This window comes from Pholcus phalangioides, unplaced genomic scaffold, assembly GCF_987345545.1.
Source record: "Pholcus phalangioides strain wild (caught in Gottingen) unplaced genomic scaffold, Ppha-v1.0 ptg000042l_1, whole genome shotgun sequence".
NCBI classification, from domain to species: Eukaryota; Metazoa; Arthropoda; class Arachnida; order Araneae; family Pholcidae; genus Pholcus; species Pholcus phalangioides.
This window is the reverse complement of record NW_028301628.1, coordinates 37,317,174-37,330,169: the sequence shown is the minus strand read 5'-3', so window position 1 is coordinate 37,330,169 and position 12,996 is coordinate 37,317,174. Positions and strand designations below refer to the sequence as shown.

At 35.4% G+C, this 12,996-nt stretch overlaps 1 protein-coding gene across 2 annotated transcripts in view; it reads right to left on the bottom strand.

Moving 5' to 3' along the window:
* Positions 1-1,428: 1,428 nt before the first annotated feature.
* Pisd (phosphatidylserine decarboxylase) overlaps positions 1,429-12,996 on the bottom strand; it is a 49,657-nt gene continuing 38,089 nt past the window's right edge. Inside the window, exons 5-8 of one of the 2 annotated variants that reach the window (XM_089254678.1) lie at positions 12,373-12,507; positions 10,712-10,856; positions 8,503-8,663; positions 1,429-7,111 (exon numbers count right to left, since the gene is read on the bottom strand). In XM_089254678.1, the coding sequence (XP_089110804.1) occupies positions 6,866-7,111; positions 8,503-8,663; positions 10,712-10,856; positions 12,373-12,507 (687 nt within the window). In that variant the 3' untranslated portion in view covers positions 1,429-6,865. The remainder of the gene's footprint in view (positions 7,112-8,502; positions 8,664-10,711; positions 10,857-12,372; positions 12,508-12,996) is intronic. The other variant, XM_089254679.1, reaches the window with a different exon arrangement.

Below are 12,996 nucleotides of genomic sequence, written 5' to 3'. Positions count from 1 at the left end.
TACCCTTTGCCAGTATCTGCTTGTGCCAGTATCATCGTTGTGTGGAAAAGAAATGATCTCAGAATAGGCAATTTCTATGTCCCATACCCAATCACCATGCGGTATTTGTGACCCCACAAAGAAGATTCTATGCCAAAATAAGAAATGAAATAGGATGTTGTGATTCAAAATGTGCCAAACTGACTAGGTAGTCAATGACGTTACAGATGAACTTGGCAAAAGCCTTCTATCTCTAGGAGCTGCTGCTCAAACCCATAAATATTTCTATAGGTATTATCGAAGTGGTGGCAAATATTGAGTGGGCTTGTGCTCATGGACCAGATACAAGTTTCACGCCTATAATAATTTGGCATTATACAGTTCAATAGCAGTTTATTAGGTATTATATAGTTATGTCCATATGATAGTATACCCAATAGTTATTTTTCAACAAGAGGAATACACTTGAGGATCAGTCTCATTTTGTGCTTTTTATTTGATAAATGTTTCATTCCACGTCTTTGATTTACGCATGGTGCTAGGATCTGAATCAGTGTTTCCCAAAGTAGGCAATATCGCCCCCTGGGGGCAATGGAAGGTTCCAGGGGAGCGGTAGAAGCTTGGAGTTTGTAGTATAGGATCCTGTGGGTTGGATCTTAAGTTGGGGGGCGATGAGAAGATAAAAAATTTGAAAAGGGGGGGGGGGCAACAGAACAAAAAGTTTGGGGAACTATCATCTAAATGCTTGGTTTGAATGGAGGGGATAAAATTCAAGGGGCGTCAGATGATCAGACCCATGCATGCTCGCGGCTTGAGCTTCATGTGAAAAAATTCTAATTTTTGAATAAATCCTGGTGTGCTCAGACGCATGCCAAAAAATACTGGAGTTGCTCGTTCGCCCATGGCTCCGAGGCAAAAGTTTTATCAACAGTCTCTAATGTAAGAAGTTTCAAAATCTGTCATTTAAAAAAACAAGGTTTGCTTTAATATGAGAAACAAATGGGATATCAAATACTTATTCCTTGGCTGAAAATCGCTACCTGATGTAATAACTAATATTCAATCATAGATGTCCCTGCCTCCCATGTACCACATCTTCTTTGTTATCGAATCGATAAAACCTGTTTTTGCAAGTAATCCTATATTCTTTGCGCGAGCATATAAAAAATAATCTTTTTCCTCTCTTTTCACAAAAACCCAAAGTTTCCACTTTTGGCGGATTCTTTCATCACGGAGGAAGAAATACATTTTATTGAAAGAAAGAGCGAAAACAAAAACATTAAAGGAGGTTAAAAGCGGGAAGTAAAATGGTATTAAAGTGCACATAATGACTAGGCTGTGGTCTTTTCAGAAAAATCAACCACTAGATTAGTTAAAAAAATACTGAAAACCTTTTTAAAACATCGCCACCGCAACTAAAACCAGACTCTAAAACAATACAAAACACTATTATATGTACATAAAATTTTATTTTTCACGTGGTGAATACAGTTTACGTTCCACGAGCACACATATACCCATTTGTGGAAACACAAAAACAAACATAACTTTTTTTTTTCTTTCACAAAGACACCACGGAAGGGGGAAAAAACAAAAAATGACTGGAAACGTGCGCAATTTTAAAGTGAAACATAGGAACTGGCACTTAACGGACGCTCATATAATGTCTATAAACATTGGACAAGAAAAGCTTTCACACTTGGAAATTGGTCAAAAACAATGTGCACAAGGTGACAAAATAATACACCACTGAATTGAAATTATTCCTTGATCCATTCTTTGGTATCGAGAATATCTTCAGTGCATCACTGTAACATTGAAATTGGATTTGGACAGCAAAACGCTGTTGTTTGGGCAATTGATTTCTTTCATTATTTAATGGACACAGTGATATTATCTATGCGCCCTTGTAGTCCAATATCTAGAGCAGGGGGTTCTTAACCTTTCTCATCCAGGAACTCAGGCAAAAAACCAAATGGGACCTAAGGACTCTAATTAAGAACCACTGTAAAAACCACTCATCCAGGACATGGTTATGAAATTTTCCCACACCTATTCTGAAATTAGCTGTAGAAAACTAATGTCTTGGTTATTGTGGAATTGGATTGGATGCCTTCAACATTAGATATAGTGCAGGTGCATTGGACATTTGGAAGAAACTCACAGACCACTAAGTTATACTGGAACTGTTACCAAAGAGTTCTGAAGGCAATGCATTGAAGACCCCCTGCCATTGGGTGCTTGATAGCTTCCACCATTGCTGTTTAGAAAAGGTGTTCTCTCTCATAATTTACTACCACTAGACTGAAATATATTCCTTGTATTTATGCTCGCAACGGGTTGTCGCACACAGTCAGAATGATTACGAGACCAAGACGGGAAAGATGTGACCACCTCTGGTGTCATAAGAAATCTGTGAATTGATCTGCGCCAGTTCAGTGTTTCTAAGTGATTCTGTTCTATACTATTTGCGGAATACGAGGAATTGGTACACTGAGTCCTGCCCTCAGGATGATTACAGCGGCTTACAAAAGGCCTGGCAGGCTGAAGTCAGAGGGAAATTAAAAAATTTCCCAAAGGCCAGAAGTCATGTCCGGGAAGAATCCGCTATGAGTTTACTTTAAGATTTTTTGCAGGTAAAATTTTGTACGTTAAGAATGGGAACGATGAATCAATGCAAAAAAAAAAAAATTCGGAATAGTTGGAGTCAACATGAAGTTAAATAAATTTAATTTTGCGGACAAGACAAAATGCCAACACAACCTCAGATGTTAGTCGTATTATCAACTCTATACTATTTTGTGGGAACTGCGGGTAGAAAAAGTTTGAGAGCTACTGCCTTAACAAATCTCTCTACCAATGAACACACATGAAAAAATACCATATATTTGCAATTTTCTAACTTTTGATTTGAAAGATAGATGGCAGCATAAAAGAAAAAATCTAACCCACACTTACAAACCCCAAACATCCATTTAGATCATACATACTCAACCCATGGCCTGTAGGCTAAATGTGGCGCTCAGAGTATCTAATGTGACTCATAACAAATAATTAAACCACCCAAGTGGCCAATGGCACATTTCCAGATCGTTTGAGCTGCCAATGGTATACATCCAGATCACTTGAGTGACCCCAAGCATATTTCCAAATCACATGAGTGATCTGCAGCACACCTGCAGTTCATTAAGTAGCACATGGTAAATTGGCAGATTACTTAAGGGTCTGCTGGTTAGCACATTTCCAGATCCCTTCAGCAACCTGCTACACATCTATGTTACTCAAGCAACTTAAGTGGCATTTTCATAAATCACTCAAGTGGCCTATGGTTCACTTCCAGATCACCTGAGTGATTCATGGCGCATTTTCAGATAACTCAAGTGGCCCCACTTTTTCTAAAAGGTTGAGCACTCTTGATTTAGACTAATAGCGCATGCGCTACCCGTGTGAACTTTTCTATAACTTAATATTTCTACTGGGGTTAGATGTCAAAATGCCACTGGCATGTTTTTACTCACACTCTAATTTGCAATTTTGACTTTTCTTTCTGTAGTCTGCATTTATCTCAGCAAAAAGAACATTTTGTGATATGAAGTTTTGCCAGAGAGGGAATTTGACGAGAATGCCTTGCCTTCAAAGCATCTCCCCCCCCCCCCCCCCCACCACAATACCAACTCAAAACTTTCTGGGGCATGTTCCAGAATTCATTATTTTTAGTTTCCCCTGGAAATTGTTTTGGAGGAGTAGCGGTGTAGTAGCCATCTAAATGGCAATACGTGGGAATGGTCGCAATTCAGTGAATGGTCAGTGAACCTACAACACATCTATAGTACAAATCGATCGTTTTTGTCGCACCACTGTCATTTTCTGCACACGAGGGCTAATTAGACCGGGACCTACAATTTATTGCCAATTCCGAACGGCGGCTTGTTTTTTTTTATACTCATCAAGAGGTTGGTGGGTTAACCCCTCGATGGGGGAACATCTATAGTACATCCGTTGATCAAGCCATGTACCTTTACAGCTAATATTGCTCGTTAAAGACAAAATAATGTTTTTCTGGTTGAAAAAGGCTATCACACAAGTTTAAATAGTTTCCTCACAAAATTATCTATATCAATACGAGAAGGAACGAGTAACTTTCTATCAGCTGTACAACTGAAAAATTCTATTTCATAATCAATTTAACACAATATATTGCCAATATTTCAGAAACAATTTTCTTCGAGACATACATTTTCATTTCTGAACATAAATCATTTACTAACATTCACAAAATCACCTGATCAGTTTTCGAAACGTCCAAAATGCGAGATATTTTCCATACTTCAATAAATTAACTTCATAGGGAACATAATGGAAGGTGAAGGGTCCTTCAAATGACATTATCGAGTGAGGAATCGATTGAGCTGCTTCTTGAAAATCAATTGAAAAAATACATCACATTGAAAACTATACATTCAACGCTCATTGTAATGACACCCATCATTCTTTCAAGAACTGTCCTTTGTATCGGGTGATCGTTGTGAAAAAACATATAAAATAGTCACTATATGAGAAATATTTGAGACTCATCCTATTGGTCGTAATAATGGAATGGTCGCTATAATGTGGGAGCCATTATAATGAGTGTCGACTGCATATCAGGATGAAACTATAATAAAAAATAGAGCGAATATCCATTAGCTGGAAAACTAAAGCTGCATGACCAAACAATTAGCAATAAAAACCACAAACATGCATTTTTGGTAGAAAACTATAAATTGGATGTTTATACATTGAATTATAAACTTCTCATACTTCATTTTTCTAGTATTGAGAGCAACTTTGGGTTGGATTTGAGCGTTGAAGCTCTGTTCAAATGCTCCCGATTCCCACTGAGGGAAATAATGGAGGCTTGTCCAGGCAACACAACTGTATTCCTCCTTCAACATTTATAATAAAAAAAATTGTGTTTCACATGACGTTATGCTTCAACATGATATAGACTACGGTTAATAACGGACACGAGCAGCAGCAATAATATCACAGCAGGCTATCAACAAAAAAAAGCAATGTAATGTTCGGCAACAATAACTGACTAAAGTTGAAGCTGAACTATTGCATAATCAATGAAATTGGGAAAATAATCAAATTCATACACCAAATAATCTGGATTTATATAGAATGACTTGATTCCATCCACTATAATACTCGGAAATTTGATATTACTTTCAAAAACGATCGATAATTCTAATTTTTTTGCATCAGATGTTTATTGATGTCTAGATAGATGGCTTTTCCTGACCTAGCCTGAAAACTCAAAACATCAGCATGCGCCATCCTTTCCTGCTAGTGCAGACACACATGCTGGCAATGACAGCACCAGTAGAAATAGACAATATTGGACAGAGCCATTGACAACAATGTTGTTTGTTTAACCTATTTGCACCCACACACACATACAAGTGGAATATTCTCAGAATTTTTTTCGTCCCTTATTACCAAGGGCGGGATATTTTGCAAATATTTCACTCTCCCTAATCACCAATGGTGAAATATTTCATGAATTTTTATTGTCCCTCATCACAAAGAGCAGAATATTCTGGAAAAATTTTTTTGTCCCTCATCACCAAGGGTGAAATATTCTGTGAAAACTTTTGTTGCTCTTTATCACCTTGGGCAAAATATTACATAAATTTTAACTATCCCTCATTACCAATGGTAGAATAGTCCATAAATTCTCATTATCTCTCAAGGTGAGAATATTGTGAGAATTTTTATCACCCTTCATCACCAAGGACAGAATGCTACAGAAATTTTAATTATCCTTCATCTCCAACTGCAGAATATTCCACATAAATTTTTATTGTCCCTTATGACAAAGAGCAGAATACTCCGAGCATTTTCACTATCCCTTATCACCAAGGGCAGAATATATTCTGCATATTTTTATTGTTCCTCATCATCAAGTGTGAAATAATCTATAATGCTGATAGACAAACTTTTTTAGGAGCAGGCCAATGTAATAATTTATAAAACTCTCTTTATTATAAAACATTTTTTTATTATTGTTTTAAAATCTGAAGCAGGCCGGATAGAATCGCTAAGAGGGCCGCATCAGGCCTGTAGACTGTAGTTTGCCCATCACTGGTCAACAAAATATTGATTGTTCCCCATCTTTTAAAGCAGTATAATAATAGATCCATGATAATGATAGCTTTGCGGCGGAGAAAGAATCTGCAAGTATCTGGATATAAAGAAAAATACTTGAAAGCCATAATTCGACAGAGTACAACTGATTTAAAACAAGCCCAGATACTGTAACACTTCACTCTTCTTTACCAAATGCTGACAATGGCAATTTTGTATTGGTTCTATTATCGGTGAATACATCCGATTTAGGAAGCAAGCAGCATATTTAGAAATGTCATGCAAAGGAGTTAACATGAGTGGATTCAGCGCTAAAATGAGCACCTTCTCTACATTCAGTATGGCTGTCAACATGAAAAACCAAACATTTTACAAATCTACATCAAATGTTTTCATAGAAATGAATCAAGTTCAAGTAATTACCAAATATGCCAAAATTTTGTTACTGTAATTTTTTTTGGGGCATATGATGGATAGTTTCAAGCCTTCGTGATATTCTACTTCTATTCAGGTATGTATCTACTATATACATGATTATCGGACACACACATGCAGGCATAACACAAACGACATGCTATGCATAAAGCTCTTACATATCACAGTCACTGGGAAATGAAAAACAAGGCAACGTCGGACAGCACCATACAAAAAAAAAAGTATTTATAAAAAAATACATAGCAAACTAATGTGCAAAGAGTCCATGAGAATTCACCAATAAATATAAATTACAAAACTCTGTTCTTCACAAAAAATTCTACGCTGCTTCACACATGTCCGCACTGCACATTCCGATAAGTTCACCAAATTTTATTCGCTGACCCGACTGCACCGTGAATTTCATGTCTTTTGGTGCTTCGAAGATAACTACAACAGTCGAACCCATATTGAATTCACCAAAAGGGTTACCTTTTTCGACGGAGACACCTATATTGTTCTCAGACGAAAAGCATGTTTCTTCACATTGTCCTTTCCTCCATTTCTTCTTGTTTGTTTCTAATGTCTGAAGGATGCATAAAAATAGAGAAAGTTTGAAAAACCAATCATTTTGATGGAAAAGAAGACAAAATAAACGAGGTAATTCAAAGACAACAGTGTTTAGATCAGCTTTTACTCATAGAGGCTGAACATTTACAAGTTGAAGAAAATTTTTCTTGTACATTTCATGCACATTAGTTTATGGATAGAGGATCCTGATTATCCAATCAATGTGGACCAGACCCACCTCATCAATACAGACTTTAGTGAATAAATATCATCTTCAAGATGCCTGTTTGATTCAGTCTTCAAAACTTATTTTCCCTCTCATTGACCCCTTGGCCAAGCTAACCTACAAGATCACATGTTGTATCTACAGTTTTTACTGAATGAATGAACACCAGAACATATTCTTTTTGCCACTGGACTTATCCTGTTGCTGAGCTCTCTTTCAGCCCAGCTTCGTGGCAGAGTCCTGAACACTTTACTTTCAGTCTGTAGCTTTCACTGCCCCTCCTGGTACATTCTATCTCCTTCCCCAAAAAGCGATACACTTGAGTCCAGATAATCAAAATCTCAGAACTTCGAGGTACAGGAATTTTTTGAAATTAACTCTGAAATTCTGTTTCTGCCAAGAATGAGCTTTGTTTCATTTTGTCTCATTTTTTTAATGAATATGAGTGATTTTAATTTGAAAGGGTCTTAATTCTTAGACTAGGGTCTTCCATGGACCCCCAGGACCATAATTTTCCACAGGCAACACCTATAAATTTGTAGCATGAAAAAAAAAAAAAACAAGGGCTCAGGCCTCCATTATAAAGGGGGCACGAGTCTTGGCAGTTTAATGAATTGTCTCATTAAATATATAAAGGGCCGAACAGCTAAGAGTATAACCCCCTCTACCACTTAAAAGTCAGCTTCTGTTCAGTCTGATAATAGAAGCGGGGAGAGAAATGAGGTTTTTCCTTTCCCTTCAAGGTTGTAAACGATTATGCTTACAGCATAAATAACAGAAAAAAGATTTTCTTCCTTTCTTGTTTTATTATTATTATTTTGTGTTGGGGGGGGGGGGAGCATTTATCAGCTCACGATATTAGAAAACAAAATTTTTGAAAATAGGAGGCAATTTCTACACGGTTTAGTGATTTTCATTGCGGCATTTATAATGCAGATTAGGAAAATTTTAAAAACTATTTAAAGGGTTAGAGAAATAGCACGGCAAAAGTGTATGTTATTTTTTTTACTTTAACATTTTTTTCATAATGTTCTTGAAAGAATACCCTGAGAACTATACATGATAATAACACAAATTCAGGGATTCGAAATTATGAGTAACATGAAATGATACAAACAGCAAAAAATATGTTTAATTTCTGACTACCGTGTGACATGGGAAAAATAATTGTGAAAGCATACCTCATCAAAATAGACCTTTATAGAGCCTACATTGGTTGCCCCAACAGCTGTAAGAGAGAAGAATCCATGTTCCCATTCGCCAGTATATACAACGCGTTCATTCATGCTGAACAACCCAGCTATCCAATTCACGAATCCAGGTCGCACGCTAAACAGTTCACCTGTTTGTATCAGAAATCAAAAACATTGTTATATTTTTTACACTTTGTATCTGAAATATCTATGCTATTAGAAAATTTGAAATCATGATCATAAAAGATTATTACAGTAACCTGTCATTAGAATATGAAGAAAAGGGACGATATAACAAACAACTTTATCTAATCTTAAAATGCAAGTTAAATTTTTACCAGTGGTTCTAGTCAGGGTTGGCAGGTTTTTGACACGTGGCAGTTTTTGACGGTTGAAACGGTCACGTCAAAAACCTCAAATATTGCTTTTCGATATAAAAATTCCCATTGGAAATGCACACGTTAATTGCATGTAATGTTTAAAGTGACTATGTTATACAAAGAATAAATATTTAAAATATAATTCTAAAATAATTTTCTACTCTCGACAGAATTATTTTGGACAATATATATGCTTTTTTTCTTATAAAATTTGAATAAAGCATAACATGAACATTGAAGGGAAAACTATGGAATGATTTCACATTCTTTGATTCAAGATGATTCTTGACCTTCCAAAATTTCTTCAACTGCTTATATATGTTTGCATTGATATAAACCGTCTGCTGTACTCTTTTTACAACAGATAAGTGTTTAAAAAAGTTTATTACATCATGTATGTAATGTTGATTTCTGTTATTATTAAATTATCTAGATAACCACCGATATTTAAAACGATACTCTTATTGCACATAACATTGAAATATATCTAGCGATCAAAATACTAAATTGTAGGACTAAAATGTCATTTAATTTGGCAATGCTAGCTTGTATATGTCAAACTTGGTTTATTCTTACTTTTGCACTATGATATGGTACATTTACTAGCATTTATAATGCAACGGTTTTCCAATTGAAGCTGTATTCAAACGTGCAAAACAAATGCTTTGGGTATCAAGTCTTGTCAGCTCTGCTTTGGTTGAAAATACTCTTTAAAGCTTTGAGTATTTATACACCCCGATCTAAGAAATTTTTAGGTGAAAATAAATGAGTTTAATTAGTGCATTAACAGATTCTGCATGAGAATTTTTATATGGAATAAAATTTTGGGCAGATCACTAAATTTAAAATATCAAAATTGGTATTTTTCCTCAGTAATTATAATTCTGAATATAAAACCGTTTAATCTAAATAAAAGTAAGTGTTTTGTTATTTAACATATCTATCAAGTTAACAAAAACTATTTGACATTATTGACAGTAAGATTTTGATAGTGTTAATACTGAGTTAGTTTCTGGGGATCAAAAACCTAACCCTGATGCCCTATCATACATATTTTGAATAAGCAGCTCTATTCCACTTAGCAAATCGAACACAGGTAATGAGTAGCTTAGATAAATAAACCATAAAATTATATTTTATATGTTCCAGACTCTTATGTTGAAAAATTCAAAATTGCAAATTATAATTAATATTTTGTTTTAATTATTGTAACATATTAATGTTTAAAAATAAAACATTGTAATATGCCAAAAAGTAAGTTTTTCATCATGTTGTACACCTATTGTGTTCAAAACATTATCAAAAGGCATTCATATAGGTTTTTGATGGTTTAAACCAGTTTTTGACAGTTTAAACCAGTTTTTGATGGTTGTCATGTCAAAAACCAGTTTTGATGCTAAAAACTCAACCCTGGTTCTAATAAAAAAATAGCAAATGATCAGAAGGTGTTATGACAAAGTGCAATCAGTGTAATGAGGGAATACTATCATATAAAGCAGATGCAGAAACCTCTAAAATTAGATTCTAATTTCAAATAATTCCCACCAACCACAATTTGCCAAAACACACTGCTCGCAAAGTCACAGTCTCAATTGCTGCTTTCAATACAACTTCATCTATGTAAATGCATTGCTGCAGTCTAATGTGTAGTAGCACATTGTTCAGAAATTACTGCTATAAGTTCTATGTAAGTATGGTTGTCTGAGAAATTTGTGACCAAGGATACCTCTAAATTTTCCAAAAAATATCAACCTGTTGAAAAGAAATAACTAGAGCTGGAAGTTGAAACATGGATTAATGGAAATCTGGGAACATACCTGGGAAGTGGCGCCTGTGCTGTACAGTCCAGTTAGTTGGCGAGTGGAACTTGTGATAGTCTCCAGGTGCTAAATACACAACAAAGTGATGCAATATGTTGTCTTTATTTGATAACAGATTCTGCTGGAACTGATGATCAGAAATCTGGGAAAGACAAGATTTTCTTTAATAACTGGCCAGATCAAAGAACACAATGATAAATCACATAAATATGAAGATTCAGGGTAACTATGGGGATAGGAGTATATTTTCTTGCAAACGTGGGATCGGTACAAAATTTTGACGCATACAAATGTGTACCAGGAGAAGTAGAGAAGCCAAAAAACAAGGTCACAAAAAATATCATGCCACATGTGTGTATGTGTCACAACACTCTCTGGTAGTACTAGAACAAAAGACATCCACGTACTGGGAAATCTCAAAGAAGTGTCTCAGAGGATCCATGACCAACTTGGCTATATCAATGGCTATATCATGTCACAATGGATGAGTTTTATTCAATTCTTTTTTTAGATAAAACAATTTTGCATCAAGAATAGCTTGTCAGTGACTGAGCTTTCATGTTTGGATTTTTCTTCTGGAAAAAATACATGTCATAGCTAAGTGTCATCTCATGGTTGGAGAACTACATCAAAGGTACACAAGTCATAACATAAATATAATCCAATTCTCAATCTCACGATTCATTATGATGATGAAGCCCTCTTGAGTACGGAACCATTTTCTATGCGGTGGTTATACTGTTATACACATTTCACGAGATACAATTCTTCGTTGTCATATATTGCTCATATTTTTTAACCTACACCTGGTGCACATGTCGGTGGAGATCTGAGCAAGGGGAGAGGATATTGTCCCTCCCAAGAGCTGGATAATTGAGAAAATGAGTGTTTCCTGTAAAATACGGAATAATCTTACAATCTCATACAATAAGTCTCACTCCTCTCCAAACACATCGCTTTAAACAAATTTTGTCTGAATTTTTAAAATAGTCAAACCCCAATTTAACACCACAATTTATTTCACAAAATTTTGGTGCTATAAAGAGTTTGGCATTGTATCGCGGTTTCACATGTGTAAGGCCTAGAAATGGAAGATTTACTCACTGAAAATTTCTGGTGCTAAGCAGGTTTGGCTTAACATCGAGGGCACTATAACAGGGTTTGTTTGTACAATTTTTTTTTTTTCTTTCTTAGCTAAGTACCAAAAACTGGAAGCTTGGAAAGGGCAGAGAGAGAGGGGGGGGGGGAGGTTGTGCATATCCCTTAAATTTTTAACAGCAATGTATACAGTTGATCCCCAGAATAGCATTTCTATAATTTAGCACCAGAAATTTTCAGCGAACAATTTTTCATAAGGGACTACAATGGGTTCAAGTGTGATTCAGCATAATGGCAAATTCGCTGCAGCACCAGAATTCTGCTAAACAAACAGCGGAAATATATATATATATATATAAATCAGGATTTGACTGTACTTTTATAGAATATATTAAAAATTTTCGCACTGGTAAGCTCTGCTTTCTCAATTAAAAAGAAAAATTGTTGCTATAACAATATAATGATTCAAGCTAGCACAATACATTTTGAGTATCATTCAGAGAAAGATAAGAATAAAAAGGCGGAGGAAAAAATTTTAATTAATAATAAACCTCATTCACCTTGTCATCTTTTTGGTCTTTGAATAGTTTTGAACCCAGGAATGACTTTAAAGAATATGTAATGCCCTTGACTTGCTCAACCAAGCCATTTTCTACGGTGCCATAGTGTAAAATAGTCCCATCACAAGGACTGACCTAAAATGAAAAATGGAGATTGTCAATGTCATTCTTATGGAGATCGTATTTCTAATGGAGATTGTATTGTCATTCTTAATTAATTCTACAAAGAAATTGCATGGAGAGCATAAAGGCAAATGAGCATAAATAAAGGAAAGAAATTTTCAAATCAAAAAAGATTTTTTTTTTTTGAACATTCAGTAATTAGGAGCAATTGGAATAATGATTAGTGATTCCCAGTTACAAAAAAAGGTCTTCATTTGTTATTAGTTTTTTGCGGCAGTGTCAGCAATTCTCTGATGTATCCATATATTTTTCAAAATGAGCTTAATAATTAGAGTTTAAATAATTAGTTGCCCCCTTCTGACACATTGCCCTAAATCTAGGCTTGAATGAGATTGTGAGATGCGTGATGACTCTCCTTGACGAAAGCATGGGAGGGTCACAGAGGAGAACCGGAAAGCTGTATACCAGGAGTGGAAGGATGGTGGAGAGAGAGAAAGAGGG